This window comes from Neophocaena asiaeorientalis, unplaced genomic scaffold (genome assembly GCF_003031525.2).
Source record: "Neophocaena asiaeorientalis asiaeorientalis breed wild unplaced genomic scaffold, Neophocaena_asiaeorientalis_V1.1 scaffold78, whole genome shotgun sequence".
Lineage (NCBI taxonomy): Eukaryota > Metazoa > Chordata > Mammalia > Artiodactyla > Phocoenidae > Neophocaena > Neophocaena asiaeorientalis.
Window position 1 is genome coordinate 18,414,112 of NW_020175018.1, and position 23,239 is coordinate 18,437,350.

At 60.2% G+C, this 23,239-nt stretch overlaps 2 protein-coding genes across 2 annotated transcripts in view; both read right to left on the reverse strand.

Annotated features, from left to right (window-relative positions):
• CACFD1 (calcium channel flower domain containing 1) overlaps window positions 1–209 on the reverse strand; it is a 7,459-nt gene extending 7,250 nt beyond the window's left edge. Inside the window, exon 1 of the mRNA XM_024762356.1 lies at window positions 29–209. Within this exon, the coding sequence (XP_024618124.1) occupies window positions 29–149 (121 nt within the window). The 5' untranslated portion in view covers window positions 150–209. The remainder of the gene's footprint in view (window positions 1–28) is intronic.
• Window positions 210–723: 514 nt separating this feature from the next.
• Window positions 724–22,422, reverse strand: LOC112411327 (A disintegrin and metalloproteinase with thrombospondin motifs 13). The gene is made up of 22 exons (XM_024762359.1): window positions 22,317–22,422; window positions 21,344–21,495; window positions 21,168–21,231; window positions 18,795–18,921; window positions 18,145–18,293; window positions 17,673–17,793; window positions 17,096–17,176; window positions 15,939–16,120; window positions 13,657–13,792; window positions 13,446–13,575; window positions 12,884–13,066; window positions 11,826–12,006; window positions 11,103–11,223; window positions 8,782–8,911; window positions 8,487–8,666; window positions 7,464–7,646; window positions 5,248–5,452; window positions 4,326–4,485; window positions 3,509–3,655; window positions 3,041–3,217; window positions 1,776–1,960; window positions 724–1,157 (listed from the first exon to the last, which is right to left on the reverse strand). Exons 1-22 carry the CDS (start codon window positions 22,416–22,418, stop codon window positions 996–998), a joined length of 3,258 nt encoding a protein of 1,085 aa, XP_024618127.1. The 5' UTR covers window positions 22,419–22,422; the 3' UTR covers window positions 724–995.
• Between the last annotated feature and the right edge of the window lie 817 nt (window positions 22,423–23,239).

Consider the following 23,239-nt stretch of genomic DNA (forward strand, 5'->3'; position numbering starts at 1 on the left):
CGGCCCCTCCCCCAGGCTGGGTACTCACAGACGGCCCCTAACACCCCCGACAGGCGACAGAGCCAGCGGTACCACCATGTCACGCCCTCCTCCTGCTCGGGCGGCGCCGAGCTCACGGACGCCACAGCCGTTCCGCCCGCACCGCTCATGGTGCCGCCGTCCGGCGCTCCCGCAGCCCTCACAAAGGGTTCCGGAGCCGGCCGCGTCGTCCCGGCGCGCTGCCTTGTGGGAGAGGCGGCCGCTTATTAGCATAGGGGGCGGGGCTCTCGGGGTCGGGAGAGGGGCGCACGAGAGGCTCGTGCTCATTAGGATAGAGGTGGGGCCGCGGGTAGGTGCGCCCGAGCGGGCCCGTGTCCATTAGCATAGGGGGCGGGGCCCGCAGGGACCTGGACGAGGAGGGCCCTAAAGGCTCGCGCTTATTAGCATAGGGGGCGGGTCCTGGCGCCGCAGGACTCCCAGGCAGTCAAACATTCCCACCCAGACTAGTATAGGGGCGGGGCTTCGATGAGAATTATCAGGTGCGCCAGCCTCAGGGCCCCATCGGGACTCCCAACTCCCTCGCCTCTCCTCCCTGGGTAGGAAGACGACCGCTAGGGGTGGCCAGGGGGTTGCTCAGATCTGGTGTGGATCTGGAGCCCGACCGCGGCCAGGGAATCCCTGCCGTGTGGGGAGGTGGGTTTTCAAGCCATATTTGGACAGGTTATGTAAAGAAAACGCCACTCAGACCTCACGTTCCGTTTATTGCTACCCGAGGGGCTGGGAGCTGCTTTTCCGGAGAGTCTCCCCTCCAACCCTCTAACGTTTTGCACGTTGGAGGAAGCCCTAAAGGAGATACTTAAGATTGGAGGGAATTCGAATTGGAAAGCCAGGCACCTAACGGGTGCTCATAAATGTCAGGTTCCTTCTTTTCCCTTCCCGGACCGGGAGGAGGCATCCCACCGTGACCGCTGGTCAACTGAGAGATGTGCTTGGAGATGCGGGGCATCGTCAGGCATTTAAGTTCTAGCCTGGAGGGTCCAGTACTGGCCCCGAAGGCTGCTGTGCGCCTCCAGGAAGCCCTGGCTAAACTCCATCTCTGCCTGGCTGCCCTCTGACTCCCAGTAGAGCGTCTGTTGCCCACGAAATGTCATTGTCCTCAGGCTGTGGATATCCCGGATCTGGGAGGAAAGGGGCAGCCCCAAGGGACCGACCACAAATGATAATTAGCTAGCATTCACGAGCCCTTAATATACAAGGTATCATACACCCAGGGTCACATTTAATCCTCACACAACAGCCCTATCAGGAAGACACCATTATTCTACCTAGGAAACTGAGGCTCAGAGAAGTTGTGCTCCTTCCCCAGGGACGCACAGCCAGGATGCCAGAGCTGGGATTTGAGGCCAGATTAGTTTGATTACGGAGGCCAGGCTGCCTCCTCCAGGGAGCTGATACCTTACAGATGCCAGTTCTCCCAGAACACGTGAAAACCTCATCGGGGAGGGCTCGGCCCACTCTTCTGGTAAAATTATATCAGGGTCTAAAATCATGCTTTGGTCCTGGGTGAACGGCAGTCTACATTGGAAAAGGTCTCTTCTATTTCATTCTTGTAGGGAACTCAATAAGCATTTGTTGGTGAATAAGTGGAGGAAACTTTTCTCCCATTCTCTCACTAATGATTTTGAGGGTTTTGATCAGAAGTAAACTCAGTGGGTCCTGTAGCCCAGCAACCCCCAGTCCCTGTCCCCAGAGATGGATGTCCAGAATTAGAGCAGAAGTCATCCTGGTGGCCTCACCAAGATGTAGCTGGAATCCGTTTCCTCGGTTCTGGTGCCCATGTCCGTGGCCAGGGCACGGATGGCGATCCGGGCCTGTGGGGCCACGTCGATGAAGATTCGGCAGCCCCCCATGTTCCTCCCATCCGGGCTCAATGATGGACTCACGATTTCACCCCGGGGTCCAAAGAGCTGCATGTCACATCCTGCAGGGGGAGAGCAGGCGTACAGACTGGGTGTGGACCACCTCCGGAACATAGGAGTCCCCCAGAGTGACCACTCTCGCCAGAGGCCAGGGCAGCAGGGCAGCCGGGGAGCGGTGGGGGATCAGTGTGGCACTGCGGTCAAGATCGGGGCTCCCAGGCAGAAGTCTCCACCGAACCCCATCTCTACCACTTCCCGGTTGTGTGACCCTAGGTGAAGGCTTTAAACGCTCCGCGCTTCAGTTCCTTCCTCTGTAAAGCGAAGGGAATGACAGCACACACTGGGCAGGGCAGTCTTTAAGAGGAATCAGCAAAGTCACACGTGCAAAAGTTCTTCATGCTGCACCCGCCCCAACCGGGGCAGCCCCTCCTGCCTGCGCCTCCTGGGCCTCCCTCAAAGCAGGTGCCTGCACGTGGGGAGGCTGGGAAGTGAGGAGTGATGACCAGGTAGGAGCTGGTGCCTGTGCGCTGCACACTGAGGGGCACAGGAAGAAGCCCCCCAGGGTCCCACTTCTCACCTGCGGCCTGGGGGGACCCCTGGGGAAGCCACCTTCAGCAAGCTTGGGCTGTGGAAGAGGGCAAGCCCCCTGAAGCAACCTAGACGGCTCTCCGTGGATACGGATGGGGCCACGGGCTAGCAGGGCTCTCGGGGCCGCCATCCTCCGCACGAGGTGTGCACGTGCACCCACGCCCTGCTGAGCGGAGGAGCCGGGAGGACAGTGCGCCCAACAGGACTGGGGGAAGAGGCTCGCAGAAGGACCTTAAAGGATCCTGAAGGACCTGAGCGCCGGGGCCAGGGTGTGGGGCCCGCGATGGCCTGAGGGAGGGAGTGAGGATGTCCGCCCATCTCGCGCAGGGCCCCAGAGAGGAAGGAACACCGTGCACCTCCGGGACCTCGTCCTGACCACACGTACAGGGATGGGGGTGTCGGTGGGTGTCCGGGAAGGCGCTGCTTTTCATTCTCAGTCAGCTCAGCTCCCTGTCTGCCTTGCCCGCTGGCCCGTCGGGACTGGCCCCGTTGGCAGCAGCACCCAGCCAGCCAGCCTCTGGGGAAGGCGGGGAGGCTCCACGGCCTCGCCATACCTCGGTGGAAGGCTCCCGGGGCAGGCTGGCTCGAATACCGAAAAAGCACTCCGCCTCGCAGCTGCACGAGACGCTGCTTCACCACCAGCGTGTTGGCTTTGGAGCTGAAAGTCAGGCCGGGCAGCTTCCTGCACATCTTCCTCCACGTGAGCCTGCCCCAAAGCAGCAGCATCTCCCCTGGGAAGTGGCAGTGAGGTGAGGACCCAGCACCCCGAGCCCAGGTCCTGACTCTCCCACTTGCTGGCTATGCGACTGTAAGGAACTGGACGTGTGATCATCTCTCCTAGCCTCAGTTTCCTCATCTGTGAAGTGGGGACAACCACACCCCAGTTATGAGCTGGCTGCGATGGTTACACACGGGGATGCACCTGGAGAATCCCCCCAGGAATGGGGCACCCTGGAGTCACACTCACTGCACCTAGCAGATCCTGTCACTGGCAATAGTTGCTCACGTGGCCCTAGACATACCAGCACTGCAGTTGAGGGAACTGTTGAGGACTCGGAGGGTCACCACCTCACCCAGGGGCCGCCCGATGGCCACTGCACAGTCCGCCCGCGCTGGGCCTCGCATGTCAATGGTTCCTGTCGGCTCAAGGTGCTGCCGGCCACAGGCGCCTGGAAAGGGGGGCGGGAGCTTCCAGGTGGGGTATCCCCAGCAGGGCAGGGCCGGGGGCTTTCCGTGCTGGGGAAGGAGACTGGGAGCTGGGGCATCTGGCGTCCTCCTGGGCCCCGCCGGAAGCTTTCTCAGGCAAGGAGAGGGCTGCGTGGGCCAGAGCATCACCACCCAAGGCAGACAGCCACCACTGACGTGCCAGCAAGAGGGAGGCAGCGTGTACAGTGGGTCACACAGGCGGGGATTCTGACTCTGTGACACCCTCAGGTTGCTTTCCCTTGATGATAATAAGTGAGCTTGCACTTTACCATTGAGGAAGAGGCCCCCTGAACCCGGCCTCCAAGCCCATCCCTTCAGCCCAACCGCACTCATCCCAGCGTCCCGGGCGCTGCAGCCACAGGACCACCCCCAGGAGGTCCCCACAAGGAGCACGGCCTGGCTCTCCCAGGTGAACATGCCTTTGCCCACCCCTCTTGCAGCCAGTCAGCCGCCCAGACAGAAAGGAGGAAGGAACGTAACTGGACTCCGCTGGGCTTTCCTGGGGCCCGGGCGGGAGTCCTTGCGGCCGGGGAGCTGGGGAGAGGAGGTGGGCCTGGGGCTGGGGCCACTGCGGGGAAGCAGTGGCAGCTGTGGTCTGGCCAGGAGCAGTGGATTCCTCGTGGGGCACCGGGCTGGGTGTCCCCTGCCCTGCACAGGGCCCAGCCCAGCAGCCCCGCACCGTCACCGGCTTGGGCAAATGCTGGCAGAAGTCGGCTGGCACGGGCACCTGGGCCTGGGGTCCGAGGCAGGCGTCGTGCCGGCGCTGGATGCCATCCCCACACGAGACAGAGCACTGCCAGGAAAGACAGGAAGGAGTTGGGACTGACCCCGCTGGAGGGTGACAAGGACAGCGGCGACCACAGGCCGGGCAGGATCTGATATAATCTTTGCACAACACGGGAGGCGGGCATGGGTGTCCACGCTCCTCAGAGAAGTCACCTTGCAAGGATCACACGGGGAGGAGGGGCAGGGGTTCAAGCCCAGGTCTCTCCCCGTCGCCCTCGAGGTCTCTCTGCCCTGCAGCCCCTGGAGCGGGGAGCAGGCAGTGCGGCTTCGTCCTTCCGCCCTCCATCACTCTTCACAGCCTGGTGTCCACCCTCCCCTCCCACCCCGCACTGCCCCGTCCAAGGGATCAACTCCCCCGACCCAGATGCCCAGGGTCCTCCTGACTCAGGCAGCGGTGGCCGTCTGCTTTGCCTCTTCTCCCTCCGCACCTTGAGCGAGCCCCTCTGCGGGGGACCTGGCCCTGTCTGCCTTTGTCTCTCCAGCACCTTGCGAGGTGCTGGGCACGGGGTGGCATTTGCTCATCTGTGGGGAGTTATCAGCCCTTCATCTTCTGGAGTCTCCGGACCTCAGGGCCTCTTAAGGCTTACCTGTCCCCCACGTCTCTAGGCCTCGCTATGTCTTCCACCTCTAGGTGCCCCGGCTGCCCTCTCCCCGAGAGACCCAGCTCTCCCCCTGCTTTCAGGGGGTCACAATGAATCAAAGCCCCAAAGGTCCCCATGCGTGAGGACCCTCGGCCCGTGCACTCGCCAGCCCCAGCTGCAGCACTTACCTGCATCCAGGCGCTGACGTGCCACCGGTAGGTGCAGTCGGCGATGATGCAGGGGATGCTGGCCTGCGGCCGCACCAGACCTACACAGGCCGCCCCGTCCACCTCTGTGTCCTGGCCTTGGTCCAGCTGCACACAGGCCACCGAGCGCATGGCAGTGCCGAGACCACAGCTGGCTGAACATGGGCCAAGGGACATGACCTTCCACCTGCAGGAAGAGAAGACCCCAGAGAGAGGCTAGGCTCCCTGAAGGTGGCACTGCCCCGGTGGGCTCCATGGATGGCCAGCAAGGACAGGTTCCAAGGCCACTGGGATCCAGCAGTACAGCCCCTGCACCCCTCCTGGCTAGTCACAGGGCTGAGTGGCAAGGGAAAGGCTCTGGGGGAAAGAGAGCTCTTTTCCCTTAACAAGGTGCCCCCTTTCTTCCCCTTTATCACAGGACACCCGTGGACACCCAGCTGCTTGCTAGTCCGAGTAGCAGGGACGGGGGAGCGGTGGCCCAGGATGAAGGAGAACAGATCTCCACATCAGTCAGTCCTGCCCATGTTAACTTATCATGTTTCAACAAACGATAATGACCGACAGTTTTCAGAGCCGGGACAGAAGGCAGGCAGGCCGCACTGGAGACTGGAGCCCTAGAGTCCCCGTGCTATGCTGCCCTCCCGGCCCGTGATGCCCCCTCTCAAAAACGCGCCTCTGTGGGCCTGGCGCTCTTCTAGACTCCGGGATACGGCCGTGAACCAGACCAAGTCGGTCCCCCCGCCCCGGCCCACCGTGGAGCATATATGGTTCTCTGCCTCGTGACATCTGGGGCCCATGTATGGGTCTTTCTCGTGGGGGCCATCTGCACAGTGTAGGACGTTTAGCAGTACCCCTGGCCTCCACCCACTAGATGCCAGTGGCAGCGCTCCCCACCCCCAGTTGTGACAATTAGAATGTGACAGGGGGGACTTCCCTGGCGGTCCAGTGGTTAAGACCGCACACTTCCAATACAGGGGATATGGGTTCGAGCCCTGGTTGGGGAACTGAGATCTCACATGCCGTGGGGCGCAGCCAAAAAAAACCCCCAAGGAAACCAAGTCACAGGAAGGACTCCCCGCCTCTGCTCTCTCTGAGCAGAGCCTGGGAAGGGATATCCAGAGCAGACACATTCAGGCAGTGGGAAAGGAGGTGCAAATGCCCTGAATCAGAAGCACTGCCTGGAATGTTCCAGAACATCAAGGAGGCCAGGGTGGCCACAGTGACATTCCAGGGGTAACCAGAGCTCCTGTGCGTGTGAAATTCCCATTAAAAAAAAATCCCAGACCATTTCAACTATGACGTGGGAAAATAAACGGGGTGCACATTTAAGCATAGGCAGGGAAATCAAGCGACACGGGTATGGATGGTAAATGGATCACAAAGCTACAGCGATGAAAACAGTTTGACTTGGGGGTGGGAGTAGGTGGGGGAAATAAAACAACAGAGCCTGGTAGGAGCCTCGACACAGATCCAACCCCCACGAGAATTTAAGATGTGATAAAGGGGGCACCTGGGGGGATCCAGCAAATGCTGTTACTAGTCAGTGATCTGGAAAAACAGAGTTTGCTCCCCGACTTTGTGACTGACCCCAGGTAAATCACAGACAGATGAGTTAAAGGTTTTAAGGTAAATAAAGTCTTATCTGTAGTGGTGTATTTCTTTAAAACCAAGGAGACATATGAAGGAAACATGGAGATATGCTAGCATCTTTAAATCTGGTGGTGGGACAGGGGTGACTGTTACATTCTTTTCTGGATGTTTCTGTATGATACAGAAGAGCACGGTATTATTTAAAATGCAAAATTACAAAGAAGAAACCACGGGAGAACTGTGAACAAGGCAGGTGAATATTTGCCCTTCCCTCTCGGGCTCCAGCCTGTCCCCGGACCCCACTGGTGTGAGTTGTCTGTCCCCGCAGCTTTGGCGGTGCTGTGCCCCAGCCGGACCACCCTCAGGCTCTACTCAGATGCTGCCTCTTCCACTGGGAAGCGCCCCTGCCCTCCCCACCCCGTCACCCCCATTAGAACCGACAGCACTGCCTGAGTTTGCTAGAGTGTCTCCTCTGACACCGAGCGCAGCCTGCCTGGTGGTCCTGTTTCCTGCGCCACCGAGCTGCCCTTTAACCCCCACGGGCCTGGCCCGGCGTCGGCACAGGCCAGGAGTTCAGGCTGCCTACTGCACACCCTGGGGCTGCTGACCTGGGCGGGCAGGGCTCCGGGCTGCAGGCCTCCTGCTGCTCTGGGCGAGGCAGCCCCTGGCACTGGGTGTCCGGCAGGATCTCCTCGGCCTTGTCCTCCCCGTGGGCCCGGGCGCAGTACAGGATCCTCTGCGCAACTCCTCCCCCACAGGTCACGCTGCAGGCCGCCAGCTGGTACCGCCACCTGGGGCAAACCGGAGTCAGGGGGGACCCTGAGGAGTGGGGGGCTTCCCCTCACTTCCCCAGACTGGAAAGGGCCTGGAAAGGTTCTCTCTCCGGGGGTCACTTTGACATCTCCACTGAGAGGCTGAGCGCAGTGGACGGAGAATATTCAGAAGACCCCATTTGACAGAAGGGGAAGCTGAGGTCGCAGCTGGAGAAAGCCCGCACGCAGCCACGAAGACCCAGCGCAGCCAAAAATAAAGAAATAAATAATTTTATTTTTTAAAAAAAAGAAGGGGAAGCTGAGGGTGGCCGTGTCCAAAAAGCAGTGCGGGGAGGGGCAGGGTACCCAAGGGGCCCTGCCGAGATGTCTGTCTCCAGTGGGAGTCCTAGCCCCACCGTCACCTGGACCCCGCCCCTGCCGGCACTCCCAACCTTCCTTCCCACCGTTTGCCACGTCGCACCAGCACCATCCAGCATGAACTGTACGTCTCCCCCATCAATCTTATCTATCATCTGTCTCTCCCTTGCCCCCAGCGTCTACTCCAGGAGGGCAGGGATGCCTGTCTGTCTTGTTCACTGCTGTGTCCCCTCGTGCCAGAACAGTACTTGGACATACTTAGTAGGTGCTCAGTAAAGAGCGAGCGATGAAAAAATGACCCATCAACCACATGTGCCCTCAGCGTCCCAGACCCTGTGCGATGCACGTCACACACTTTAAAAGCCCCACAGTCTTCCGGGCACCAATACAATCCACTCCTGCAGGTGAGGACAGCAAGGGTCACGAGCTTAACGGGAGGTGATGATGCCACCTCCAAGAATGCCCGCCTAGGACCACCTGTCTCCTTGGGAAGGGGCCCACCTGGCAGGGCAGGGCTCCAGGCTGCAGTCCTCGAGAGGCCTGGGCCGAGGCATCGGCCAGCACTTGGAATGAGGCAGGGAGACAACGCGGCCTTGGTCCATCCTCACACAGCGAACAGCCAGTGGCACCTGCCCCCCGCCACAGGTCACGGGGCACGGTGCCAAGGCTCGGGTCTCCCACCTGTAGGAAGGAAAGGCCAGTGCTCTGTAGGAAGCCACAGCCAGGGTAAGACTCCTTCCTCCCTGGGGGACCCACACTGCTGCCCCTCCGCATGGTCTCCCTCCCCCGGACTCACCAAGCTGGGCACGGGGCAGCCTGGCAGACCTCCTGCCGGCTCCCAGGCTTGCCTGCCAGGTCACACAGCTCTTCCCGGACGGGTGTCCTGAGGGCAGAGTCCATGCACACGAAACGCAGCTCCATCAGGCCTGCTGGGAGGAAGGAGGGACCCCGCGCCCCAAGAGGGCGGCTCAGCAAGGACCATGGGTGCCCCACTCTCTGAAGAGCTCTAGCAGACGAGGCCCACGTGGATCTGAGTCTCGGCTCTGCCACTTAGCAGCTGTGTGACCTTGGACAAGTGACTTAACCTCTCTGAGCCTCAGGTTTTTCACCTAATGGTGCCTGACTTGGAGGACTATTTATAAAGATTTTTCAAGGGGAGCTATACAGTGCCTGGTGCATAGTAGGTGCTCAAAAGTGGTAACTGTTCTTATAACTTGAGGGGCATTATAACAGTTGCTATATGAAAATCTCTTACTGTGTTTATCACCAAGATGTTATTAGGACCGTGTCCTTGCATCTCTCTGCAAAAGTATCCTCAAAAGAAATCTCTGGCCTCAATTCTAAACATGCTGGAGTTTACCTGAGCAAGTGATTAGGGGTTTAGTTTGCTTATTTATTTATTTACTTATTTACTTATGCCGCACAGCTTGTGGGATTTTAGTTCCCTGACCAGGGATTGAATCCGGGCCATGGCAGTGAAAGCGCTGAGTCCTAACCCCTGGACCGCCAGGGAGTTCCCAAGGTTTTAGTTTAAAACGCTGTGTATCTTAAAATTAATTTTGTTTCTCTGGGTTGGCCTCCAGGAAGCTCAGAGCTAAGTTTGGGGCCCATCTTAGACCTTAAGAATATGCTCTTGGGTGCCAATATGGTCAGGTTTTATCATCATTTCCTACCTTCCAGCCAGTCAGTGAGCACATTCGCGTGGCTGTCCGTACTTGGCCCCAATCTCCTTGCTTATAATGTCATGTTCTTGTGTAGCTGGATTTTTTGTAAGCCACCTCAAATGCTTTTTTTAGAATTAGCTGACCCTCGGGGCACTGGGGTCCTCACCTTGACCACAGGAGACGGAGCACGGCCCCGCCAAGGGAGTCCACACGTGTGTGGCATAAGCCTCTGGCCTGGCACTGCCCGCCGGGGATGCAGCCTTCTCCCCTGGAGACTGGGCATCTGACTGCAGAGGGCAAGCAGCAGGCTGGTGGGTCTGGGCTTCCCATCTCCACACCTCTGGGCACCTGGCCCTCCACTCCCACCTACCCCAGTCTCTTCAGGAGAGAACAGAAGTGGTTACCAGCACCCCAAAGGCCTCCCCTCCCCGCTGCTCCTTTCCCGGGAAGCCTGCTTCCTGGCCTCCAGGGGATGCCCTCACCACACGCCCCACCTTGGCCTCTGCGTCAGCATCAGTAGTCAGTGTGGGGCACAACGGTGCTGGGGCAGGCACGCTTGGCCCTGCAGTCCCCACCAGCCGGGGGCGGGGCACGGGGATAGGATTGGCCGGCACCCTTGTCCGAAAGTAACATCACCCAGCCTGAGCCCGTGGACGCAGGCAGGAGCGTGGCAGCGTCTCTCTGCGCAGCAGACAACTGACAGCGTTCCATCAGAAGCCTCAGGTTTTTCACCTAATGGTGCCTGACTTGGAGGACTATTTATAAAGATTTTTCAAGGGGAGCTATACAGTGCCTGGTGCATAGTAGGTGCTCAAAAGTGGTAACTGTTCTTATAACTTGAGGGGCATTATAACAGTTGCTATATGAAAATCTCTTACTGTGTTTATCACCAAGATGTTATTAGGACCGTGTCCTTGCATCTCTCTGCAAAAGTATCCTCAAAAGAAATCTCTGGCCTCAATTCTAAACATGCTGGAGTTTACCTGAGCAAGTGATTAGGGGTTTAGTTTGCTTATTTATTTATTTACTTATTTACTTATGCCGCACAGCTTGTGGGATTTTAGTTCCCTGACCAGGGATTGAATCCGGGCCATGGCAGTGAAAGCGCTGAGTCCTAACCCCTGGACCGCCAGGGAGTTCCCAAGGTTTTAGTTTAAAACGCTGTGTATCTTAAAATTAATTTTGTTTCTCTGGGTTGGCCTCCAGGAAGCTCAGAGCTAAGTTTGGGGCCCATCTTAGACCTTAAGAATATGCTCTTGGGTGCCAATATGGTCAGGTTTTATCATCATTTCCTACCTTCCAGCCAGTCAGTGAGCACATTCGCGTGGCTGTCCGTACTTGGCCCCAATCTCCTTGCTTATAATGTCATGTTCTTGTGTAGCTGGATTTTTTGTAAGCCACCTCAAATGCTTTTTTTAGAATTAGCTGACCCTCGGGGCACTGGGGTCCTCACCTTGACCACAGGAGACGGAGCACGGCCCCGCCAAGGGAGTCCACACGTGTGTGGCATAAGCCTCTGGCCTGGCACTGCCCGCCGGGGATGCAGCCTTCTCCCCTGGAGACTGGGCATCTGACTGCAGAGGGCAAGCAGCAGGCTGGTGGGTCTGGGCTTCCCATCTCCACACCTCTGGGCACCTGGCCCTCCACTCCCACCTACCCCAGTCTCTTCAGGAGAGAACAGAAGTGGTTACCAGCACCCCAAAGGCCTCCCCTCCCCGCTGCTCCTTTCCCGGGAAGCCTGCTTCCTGGCCTCCAGGGGATGCCCTCACCACACGCCCCACCTTGGCCTCTGCGTCAGCATCAGTAGTCAGTGTGGGGCACAACGGTGCTGGGGCAGGCACGCTTGGCCCTGCAGTCCCCACCAGCCGGGGGCGGGGCACGGGGATAGGATTGGCCGGCACCCTTGTCCGAAAGTAACATCACCCAGCCTGAGCCCGTGGACGCAGGCAGGAGCGTGGCAGCGTCTCTCTGCGCAGCAGACAACTGACAGCGTTCCATCAGGGCCTGCGTTGCCAGCGGGAAGGGGGCTGCCCAGCAGCTCTGAGACCTGTCTCTAGGGTTGTCCTCTGCCCAGGGCCTCCCGAGGACAGCAGCCCTACACAGGGCAGTCTTCTAGCACTGGCAGGAGGCCAGTGGTAACCAGTGCTCTCCATTCTCCAGTGTCCAGGATACTCACATGGCCCCAGCCCGGAGGACATGCCACCTCGATACAGGGCTCAAGGGCAGGCAGCTTCTCGTCTGCGGAGCAGGGCCCAGCAGTTGCTGGCGCCCCCATGCCATCTGCCCCCTGCACACACGTCGTGTTCTGCACGGCCGGATCTGTTCCACAGGCCGACGAGCACGCATCCGGCATCTCCCTGAGGACGGCACAAGACAGCCATTAGGCCCTGCCTCTGCTCCTGGGGCAGAGAGGCAGTGAACCTGCTCCCCCATATCCAAGAGCCCAAAGGGGGATCCCCGCCGAAAGGCAGAAGCCAGGGGCCTTTCCCTGAAGCCTGGATGAACGGCTGCTGGCCCTCCACTCGGCACCCAGGGTGCAATGACACCGGCCCTGACCCTCCCGCCTTCCAGAGGCAAAGGTGGGCCTCCAACCAGACAACCTAGCAGGTGCTGGGAAACAGGTGCCAGATGCAGTCGATCACCAGTTCAGGGACAGCAAATGCATCTCCCGTGGCAGCCCTGAGAGGTGGCGGCTGCTTGGAGTGCTGTGTTGAGAAGGATTCTGAGGCCGATTGGCCCCCAGGAGGAAAGAGTGGTGACTGCTACGTCTGCCACGGATGCGGGGCGTGTGGGGGAAGACGCCCAGAGCCACACGTGGACCACCAGTGATCTAGGCCACCTCCTTCCCACTGGACAAAACTGGGGCCCAGAGAGGGAGGGGACTTGCCCGGGCCACAGAGGCAGTTAGCGGCAAATCAGAATGATAAGCCTCTATCAGCTGGGACACTGTGGAAATGACAATAGCAGCGACAAAGTGACATTTATTGCTTTACATCCGTGGTTCTGCTTGATCCTCGCAGCCCTCCACAAGCAGAGACTTGGAAGTTCAGAGGCGGAAACGGCCAGTCCAGGGCCTCCGGGATAGGAGGTGATTCCAAGGTCGGCACTCACCCAGGGTGGTGGGGCCTGGCCAGAGGTCTCAGGAAAAGGGGACACTCAGAAGGGGCAGGGCTCAGCTCAGGGATAAGCCCTGCCAGGGAGACTCTGCCTGGACCTGCCTGGATCCGTGCTCACCTCCGGGGGCAGGGCTGGGGATTGCAGGTCTCCACGGCCGCTGGCTGCTGAGCCAGCGCTCTGCACCAGAAGTGGGGCACCGTCCTCAGGAGGCCTCCCTGGGCCTCCACGCAGCGCACCACCCGCTCCTGCAGGCCCCCTCCGCAGGAGGCACTGCATGGGCCGAAGTCTCCGGCCGCCCAGCTGAGGAGAGGAACAGAGCATCGGGCCCCTGGCCGGGTCCCCAGGCTGGCTCAGGGGCGGGGGTGGGAGGCTGGCAGGTCTGTCTAGGCGAGTCACTTCCCGGGCCTGTCCTGGGCCCACTGTCCCTTCAGGTACCTGGACACCACGCAGGTACAGGCAGCCCAGCCCTCCACCTCTCCAGGTGTCCCCAAGCTGCACCTGAGCCTGGGGACCACTGTCTAAAAGTGCCTGTGGGCGGCTGCCCCAGCCCTGCCCCCAACAGGGACGGCTCTATCCCTAGCCCTGTGCTCCTGCCAGGGGGTGGGCCCCTCCCTGAGCCTCCCAGGCGGGGCGGTCACCCCCCTGGAGCAGTGAGCGCCTGAGCCCCAGGCACACTCACGACGGGGGACAGGGTATGGAGGCACAGGACTCGGACCACGCCGCCGGCTGCCGGCTCCCTGCGCACCAGGCAGCCTCCACCCACTCGTTCGCTGCCTGGTCCCGACAGCTGTGGGTCACCCAGCGCAGCCCTGCGGGGAGAGAGGGGGGCTAGACCACCTCCGTGCGGGGAGCAAACCAGGCTTTCAGGCGAGCCCTGCCCCGGGCCTCACCTGCCCCACAGCTCACCGAGCAGGCCCCCCGCACGGGAGCCCACGCCCAGGCCGGCCGACGCTTGGGCTGGAAGTAGGTGAAGGTGATGTCTGGGCGGGCGAGGCTGCCGTACTCCTCACCGTAGCGCCTGTAAACCTGCAGGAGACACACGGAGAGCCGGGGCCTGTCCAGTGGGCTGTCTGAGGGCCACTGTCACGGCCACCTCCTCCGGGAAGCCTTCCTCCATCCCTGTACTCTTTCCCTCGGCAAGCCGTCACCGACACTGACCCCACGCCACGCTTCGAGGACAGCCCGGTGACCAGGACGCTGCCCCAGGCTCACAGTGGGGTGGGGGAGGGTGGGCTGGTGGTAGGTGTGGGGATAGAGGTTCGCACAGGGGATTATGGGAGCAAGAAGGCGGTGCCGAGGTTGACCAGGGTGGACGCCTGGGGGGAGGCGTGGAGGCGGGTGAAGGGGTGTTCCAGCAGAGGGGAGCCCAGCCCCGGCCTGGGGTGAGACCAGCACAGCTCGGGCTTCTGCAGCAGGAGATGAGACCCAGAGGTGGGCAGGAAGGGGCTGGATCAGGGGCCCTGTAGCTGTCTGGCAGCTTGGGCTCGAGCCTGAGGACACAGAGTTAAGGAAGAGTGTCCAGCAGGGAGCCTGGGTCTGTCCATACTTCAGCAGGGTCACTGGGTCCTGTGAGGGGCCAGTCTGGTGGGCAGAGGCCAGGAGGACGCCCCCAAGCTTCCAGCATCTACTCCCACAACACCTCATCTGGCCACCCGTCACAGTCCTCTGCTAAAATGCGGGTTCTTGGCACACACACACCCCCCAGCAGGTCCTGGTTGAGTGTCTCTGAGAGGGGCCCCGGAATCTGTATTTTTTATCCTCACCACAAAGGATGACAACAGAGCTGCTTGACACCCAGCCCTTGGAACAACGTTCCCAGAGGCGGGGAGGTGGGTGAACTGGGCCACGTGGGGAGGCGGGGAAGTGGTTAACTGTTCACTGGTGGGGCTCGCTCTGGCCTGGCCTGGACTTCTGGGGGAGCCCCTGCTGCCTCCCCAGCCGTGGGAGCAGAGGGTGGGGCTGCTAGACCAAAGTGAGGGGCCGTCGAGACTTGGACTCCCCCACAAAGGCCGTCAAGGGCTATTTCAATGTCCACTACTTCCCGTCCACCCTCCAGCACCTTCCTCAGAAAAGCACATGTGGCGCCACTTGCAGACGAGGTTACAGCGTGCAGGACACGTCCAAGCACAGCCGGGGCTCCCAAAGAAACAGCAAGAACCACCATCCACCCAGAGCTGCCCCTGGGCCAGGGCCTGCCGCCCACGCTGCCCGCCCATGACCCCAGGAGGTGGGACTGCCATCTGGCCCCCACTCTGCAGATGAAAATCTGGGGAACCCAGCATCCCCGCCAGAGGAGAGTGAAGTGTGGGAGGGGGATATTCAGGCTCCAGTTCTGGCCCCCACAGTGCCCGCCCCTTTGTCCCGAAACTTCTGGCCACCTTCCGTGTGCACGTGTGGGGCACCAGACAGTCTGCCAAGTGCTTGCTGTGCATCGTTTTGAAGAAAAAACAAACGCATCTTCACGTCACGTAGGTCGGCTTAGTCTCATTTTGCAGACGGGGAAACCGAGGCTCAGAAAATTAAGTCTTTTGTCCAAGTTTCTGCAGAGCCAGGATTTGAACTCTGGGCTGAGTCCCTAGCCTGTGCTCTTGACCCCTGGGTCACCCTGCTTCCAGCTCTCGGGCTGCCTCTGCTCCTCTTGCATTAGATGCCCCCACGGTGGGTCTCTAATCTGGGCACTGGCCCAACCAGCCTCCCCCACGGTCTCGTGCCCCCCACCCTCCTTCGTCCGGGTCTGACGTAGCCCGACCCCAACTCCGCCCTACACAGACCCCCAGCAGCTCCCCAGGCCCCCAGGAGGAAGCCTGAACTCCTCACATGGCCAGCAAGGCCCCTCCAGGTCTGCCTAGCCCTCCAGCCTCCTCGCCTGGAGGGTCCCCTTCCTCCCTCCCTCCTAAGCACCCCTCCTGGGCATGCACTGCTGGCTCAAGACACTCCCCTCCCTGCTCGGCCTGCAGCGTCAGCTCATCTCAGACCTCGTCAGCACAGCCCCTGTCCCGGGAAGCCCCCGACCCCTGCACAGGGCTCTCCCTCTGACCCACTCTCAGCACCCCAGAACTCCCGTGGGCTCTGAGCACGGGGACCCCAGGCCCCCCAGCGGCCGCCAAGAGAATGAAGAGGTGTGCGTCTGAGCTGACGGACCAGCGGACGCCAGGGGGAGGCCCCCGGTCACCTGGATCTCCATGTCGTCCTGGGTGGGGCCCTGGATGTGGATCTCCTCCAGGCGGGGCAGCCGGTCCTCAGTCAGGGTCACTTTGTACTGGATGTGGCTGTCCTCCAGGAGGGAGGGGTAGGTGGTGCTGGGAGAGATGCTTGCATTTCCGGCCACGACGTAGCGCCCACGGATCCTCACTGCTGTTGGGGGAGGGGCCGTCAGCACCACAGAGACCCCACCCCTCCCCCACCGTGGGAGCTGGCACTGCCCCCCTCACAGACAGGTCCTGTTTAAGGAAAGGTGACAACTGGGCCAACGGGGCGTGACTTCCACGGCCGCACCTGCCACTCCCGCCCCAGGATCCCCAGCCTTCCCGGGGAGCAGGTCCTCCTGGTATCCCACGCTCTGAACAGGGTGTCTGACCGCGGGAGGCTCCCCACGCGGCAACTCTGTGCCTCTTCCTGGAACCTGGTGAGCGCCGTGGACCTGCTCCCTCACCAGGTGCACTCACACCCCACTCTACGGGGGCTCAAGGACCCCAGGGCAAGCACACCACCCCAGATTCAAAGGTCAGGCCAGGGCGCCCCCTGGAAATAAAGACCCACAGCGGCGTTAAGTAAAGAGGTCGGCCTTGCCCAGAGACAGGTCTGACCTGCGCCCTGTGTCTGACCTGATCCGGAGCGTCTTTGTTTAGGGTAGGAGCTGGCCACACCAGAAAGACCAAACACGTGACTTAGGGTGGTGGCCTTGAGTCACCAAGCCTCAGCCAACCTGAAGACTGAGATCGTCCAGGGGGCGATCAATCCATCCCCCAATCGTGTCTACATAATGAAGCCCCATAGCACCTGGACCCTGAGCTCAGGAGAGCTCCCAGAGTAGGCAGTACACCGTGTGTGTGGTCACTTTCGAGCTGGACACGGAGCCCTCCCTGACGCTGCCCTAGGCACCTCTTCCTTTGGCTGGTTTTATTTTGTATCCTTCCCCTGTAATAAGCCGTAACGGTGAGCGTAACAGCTCTCAGAGTTCTGGGAGTCCTCCCAGTGAATCATCCAACGGACGGCAGCTTGGGGAGCACCCAAACTTGCAGGTGGCATCAGAAGTGACGGCACCTTGGGGCTGTGCCCTCGACCTTCACAGTCTGGTTAACTCCTGTGGGCGTCCTCTGGCCAACTCACCCAGGTGCGTGAAGAGAGGCCTGTGGTTGATGATGTATATGCTGGTCAGGTTGGGGGTAACGGTCAGGAATGTGACATACTCTAGGAGGAAGCAGGGCGGGGGTGAGGGGTGTTCTCAGGTCACTTAGGTCACAGTCAAAGGGAGCAGGTTTCAGCGCCAGAGGGAGGTGGGACTCAACTCCTCAACTGACTTTGCAAAAGACCTGACCTGTTCTATAAGTGGATCAAAGTCAAGGATTTTCCAAGCATAAGGTCCCTCCTGCTAAGAGTCCTTGAGCAGGAGAGGAGAGGACAGCCCATCACGGATTTCCCAACGTCTGTATTTTTTCTGCAGCACAGGTGCACTGAGCAACCGTTACTGATGTGCCACAACCCCAGCAGTGGCCTCATCACCAAAATCTGAGCCTCACGGGGAGGCTGGCAGAGAGGAACGCGGAGGCTGAGGCCGCTAAGAGGGCCCAGGGCGGAGCCAGAGTGCGGGCCCCGCCACCTAGGCAGCCGGCACCCAGGCTCTGGGCTGTGGGGTTTCTTGGAGGCTGGCGGGAAACCGGCCCTTCACCCCCAGGGAGGCCCCTACCTCTGGCTCTTCCAGCCGTGAAAGAGCCGTTCTGAGGACGGCACGTGCTGTTGTCCCCGCCACACACCTGGCACACATCTCGCACCTGCCCAGAGCCCATCCTGCCGTCACAGCCAAACGTCTGAGCAAAGGAGAGTGGCAGGTGAGACCCGGGTGACGTCATGGGACGGTGCTGGCCCACTGACACCCACAGCTCTGAGGTTCACACAACCAAATGGGGCATTTCTGCAGCTTCTGACATCTGTGCAGGAGGCAAGCTGAAATGACTTGTCCAAGGTCACAGCAAGGCTCTTGACCCCAAGCTCGGCCCTGTATCCCAGCATCACCCAGTGCAGACTCTACTGCAGCTTCACGGGGGCAGCACCCCCCAGACCTGACCCCTCGAAGACCCCTTAGCATCTTGGTTCCTGATGGGAGAGGCCTCGGGGCCACAGTGGATGGAAGGGCACCTCCACTGCCCGAGCACACCTACCTTGCAGCTGCCCGACACGCACAGGCTCAGGGTCCCATCCTCCTGAGGGCTGCTTGGCACACACCGTGTCCCATCCAGGAAACTGTCCCCACGCCTCACAATGAAGCTCTCGCCAATGGCCCGGCACAGATATCTACACAGAGCGTCCCCTGGGAAAGCAGAAGGACAAGAAACCCGGATGGGAGGGTGGCAGGGAGCAGGGAAGGCAGTGACCCTGTGAAACACGATCCAAGTGGGCCCTCACCGACCCCCAAGTGTCATCCCGCTTCACTCTTTGCATCTGGGGCAAGGTTTCTATTTCCCACCTGTCCTGCCTCCTGAGGCAGTAATCACATGGCGATGTAATAAATGTTACTGAATTACGAGCCAGGGAGCACGCTCGGTGCTTCCCCTGTGTCATCGCACTGAGTCCTGCCAGCAATCCTGGCAGCAAGCTACGCCTCTTATCTCCATTTTGCAGATGGGGAAACCGAGACTCAGAGATGAGAAGTCGTGGCCTGACCTGCTAGCCAGGGTGGGATGCGTGATATGTCTGATGCAGGGCCGAAGCCCGCTCTCAACAGCATCAGAGTGATGGTGGGTCTCCCCCAACGACTCTCCCTGCCCCGGGGTCTCAGGCCTGGCTCGCCCCGGCACCCCCCGGGACCCACCTCGACTGTACTGCTCGGCCGTGCCCCAGCGGTAGAAGGAGGTGCTGCCCGGGGAGAGGTGCAGGGGCTCCCCGTTGGTCTGCGCGCACTGCTCCGACATGAACTCCAGCTGGGTCTTCTCGCAGGCCTGGTGGAAGGAGGCAGAGGACGGGAACGGGAGGGGCCGGGGCAGGGGGCCCGGGGCGGGGGGCTCAGGCAGGGAACCCTCGCCCCGGGAGACAGCAAGGCCCCCGGCAGTGCGAGGCCCAAGATGTGGGTTGGAGCCCAGCTCCTGGCTGCACCTCAGTTCCCTGCTCTGTAAAGTGGGGATGTCGAGCCTTCCTCCCCTGATGGGGGCCTACCACCCAGCAACGCAGAGGAAAGCCGGCAAACAGCACTGCGGGGGGGAGGCCCCAACTTCAGAAAACGGGGCTGAGTATGTGTATTCGCTATGTCTACACCTGCAGAGGCAGGTAATTGGAAAAGTCACAAGAGTCAAGGGCAAAGGGCTTCCACACAAGAACTTCCGCGGGCAGGCGTCCTGGCCTTTTTTGCACTGGAGTCAGAGGAAAAGAATCCGAGTGGCCCTGCCGAGCAGGTGCAGGGGCCACGGCTGCCCTTCTTGCAGGCCTGGCCCTCCCCCACCACTAGACAAGGACTCCTTTCTCCTGGTCTGGGAAGGCCTCGGAGTCTGCCTGGAGAAGGCGGGGGCGGGGAGGAGGGAGGGAGGGTCTCAACACGTGCAGATCTTGAGTCAAGGCCAGAGGAATCACTCCACGCCTTCACACCCACTCTGATGGCCGTGTGGGAAACACAGGTAAGTGCTGGAGAGGGTGTGGAGAAATTGGACCCCTCACACTTTGCTGATGGGGAGGCCAAATGGTTCAGCTGCTGTGGGGAATGGCTCAGAGGTTCCGCAAGGACTTAAACGTAGAATCCCCGTGGGATCTGGCAATTCCAGATTGTACACCTCAAAAGGGTGAGGTGTACACCCAAAAGAGTGAAAAGCTGGCGCTCAAAAAATCCACGGGGCTTCCCTGGTGGCGCAGTGGTTGAGTCCGCCTGCCGATGCAGGGGAACGCACATATTCATAAGCGGCACTATTCCCAACAACCAAAGACGGAAACAGCCCCAATGGACGGACAAATGGACAATGGATGAACAGATGAGCAAAATGTGGTCCATCCATCCAGTGGAATACTATTCAGCCATAAAAAGGAGTGAAGTTCTGGATGGGAGGGAGGTCCTAGAGGGAGGGGATATATGCAGAAACTGACACAACATCGTAAAGCAACCATAGCCCAACAAAACGTAAGAAAATATAAGAAGAAAAGAATAGGGACTTCCCTGGTGGCGCAGTGGTTGAGAGTCCACCTACCAATGCAGGGGACACGGGTTCAAGCCCTGGTCCGGGAAGATCCCACATGCCGTGGAGCAGCTAAGCCCGTGCGCCACGAGTACTGAGTCTGTGCTCTAGAGCCCACAAGCCACAACTACTGAGCCTGCGAGCCACAACTACTGAAGCCCGCGTGCCTAGAGCCCGTGCTCTGCAACGAGAGAAGCCACCGCAATGAGAAGCCCATGCACCGCAGCGAAGAGTAGCCCCCGCTCGCCGCAACTAGAGAAAGCCCGCACACAGCAACAAAGACCCAATGCAGCCAAAAATAAATAAATAAAATAAATAAATATATAAAAAATAAATAAATAAGAATAAACCGTAAAAAAACAAAAAGGAGTGAAGCTCTGATACATGGTACATGGCTGAACCTCGAAAACAACACAGTGAGTGAGAGAAGTCAGATGCAAAAAGTCACATATCGTATGATTCCACTTATATGAAATGTCCAGCGTAGGTAAATCCACAGAGGTAGAAAGTAGACTGCTGGTTGGCGGGGGCTGGGAGAGGCAGCATGGGAGTGGCTGCTCTATGGGCGTGGGGCTTTACTCTGGGGCGATGGAAATGGTTTGGAACTAGATGGAGGTGGTGGTTGCATGATACTGTGAATGTACTACGTGCTACTGAACTACACAACTTCAGATGGTTGATTCTATGCTAGGTGAAATTCACCTGAACTTATAACTCAAAGAATCGCCCATGCTCTCGCGGTAGTGGACCTGGCTGCCGGGGAGAGGGGTTGTTCTCAGCGCAGAAACGGGCAGCCCTGCAGGGCAGTGCCATCCAGGGAGGAAGGGGGACTCTTCAGGGCGGCTGCTTTCAGTGGTGGGACCCTCCCGGTGAATGCACAGTGGTCCCAGGGCAGGTATTAATAGCACCACCTTCACTCTCAAAACGCCCTATGTGAACCACTAATGACAACCGCCCTGGCCCTTGGGCTCCTCCGGACCCAGTGCTGCCAACGGCACCCCCTCACCCTGCCCAGGAAGCAGGCCTACCTGGCTGTTGCACATCTTGGCCTGGAGGTCAGCACCTACGCACGCATGCCCCCCAAAGGCAGGTCTGAAAATGCCCACGAGACATGGGTGAGAGGAGAGGTGACCCCCAGCCCCCCACCAGGGAATGCGGAGCAGCGACCTCCCTGACCCACAGAACAGAGCCCTCCATGAGGCACCTGGGGTTGTTGCACTGCCGTCTCCTGGTGACCACACCTCCTCCGCAGGAGCGGGAGCAAGGACTGGCCGGACCCCAGCTAGACCAGTGCCCGTGCACCGCCCCCACGGGGGCCAGCTCCGCCAGGGAGCGGCAGTGCCCCTTGGAGCACCACTGCAAGAGAAGGACAGAACCACGTTCTACACCCAGAGCATCCCACACCCACAGGTGCCCACACCCAGGGCATCCCACACCCACAGGTGCCCACACCCAGGGCATCCCACACCCACAGGACCCCACACCCAGGGCATCCCACACCCACAGGTACACCCCCCACAAACACACGCACACACATGCACTGGACCCCCATCCGGCTTTGGAGCCAGTGCTAAATGGAAGAGGGCAGAGCCCCTCCCACAGGACAGGGACTGGAGGAAGGGCTGGCCATGCAAGGCAGAGAGGAGGGCAGGGGCACTGGGCCGGGAGCAGGACGTCAGGTGGCTGCTGCAGGCCGGCAGGGGGTGGGGGGGGGTCACGCAGTCACGGGAAAACTTTGCCTACTCTGGGTGGCGGGCGACAACCCAGTCCCTGTCTCCAGGCCGCCACACTGGGCCCGGGGTGGCCGTCCCTCAAGCGCCCGCTTTCTCTGGAACAGGGAGGAGGTTGACGGGGCAGGCCAGATGCCCCGCCCGCCCTGGCAGAGTCAGGCGCAAGCCTTCGCCGTTAGCTGTTATGAACCGCCTGCAGAGGGCAAGGCGAGCACTGCGTGCACGCGGGGACCCTGCTGCCCACCTGTCCTGACCGGGACCCGGAACAGCTCCAGGGCCCTACGCCCCTGCTTACTGAGGCCCTCCTGTCTCCCATGCCAGGGTGAGGGCTGCAGGCCGCAGGTCTGCGTGAGCGTGTGTGAGCGTGTGTGCGCACACACGCTCACACACACGCGCGCGCGCACACACACACACACGCTCACATGCTCCTTCAGTCCCCTCTCTGACCTTCCCCACGCCACACTCTGTCCCATCCAGGACAGGAATAAGGAGGCGGCTACAGCTGCTTTGGTCCAGGGGGTCTGTGTGGCAGGAGAGAGCCTGGCACATGTCCTAAGAAGGGAGACAGATGGCCAGCTGAGGGGCCACCAGGGCCTGGGGGTCAGTGTCCAGCCATCACTGCCCCTCCCAGACCACAGCACACGGTGACACAGCCAGCTCCCCGGGCAGTGGTGGGTGGAGAGGACAGCCGCGGAGGACTCCTCCACCAGGAACAGGGACAGTGCCCAGGGCCCACAAAAATGCTTTCATCTCTTTTAAAACCAGAAGGAAAAAGATGATCTTTTAGATCAGAAAGAATATGCTAATAGATAACATTAACACTGTACTTTCAACAACACACGTAAAATTCTATATTTCATGAAAACACTAAGACATAATCCCTAACGTTTTACGAGGGGGAAGGGGCTCACCAAGGCGAAAGTGCCTGCAAGTCCTGTGCGGTCCTGAGAAGGGGGTCTGCCTTTGGGGTGCCTGCCCCCCTTCAGCTCCCCTCCCACCCCGGCTGCAGGGTTCAGCTCGAGGTCACTTCCTCTGGGAAGCCCTCCAGCTCCCATTGGGTGGGAAGCCCTCGGTAACTGCCTAGGTAGGATCAAGGTCCACAGGCTCGGGGGCCCTATCAGGACCAGCTCTACCTAATTTGTGGGGCCTCGTCAAGAGGAAAATGTGGGCACCCTTGTTCAAAAATTGAGGATTTCGAGCGGCACCTGACAGTCTGGGCCAGTGGGGTCTCACAGCGTGCAGGGGTCAGGAGCGGGCAGTGGAAAAAGCTCCCTGCGGAAGGTGCAGGCGACCGCCGTCGGGCCGAAGGCGACGCGGCACTGCTCGTCGGCGCCATAGTACAGGCCGGGGTGCGCCTCGGGATGGCGCCC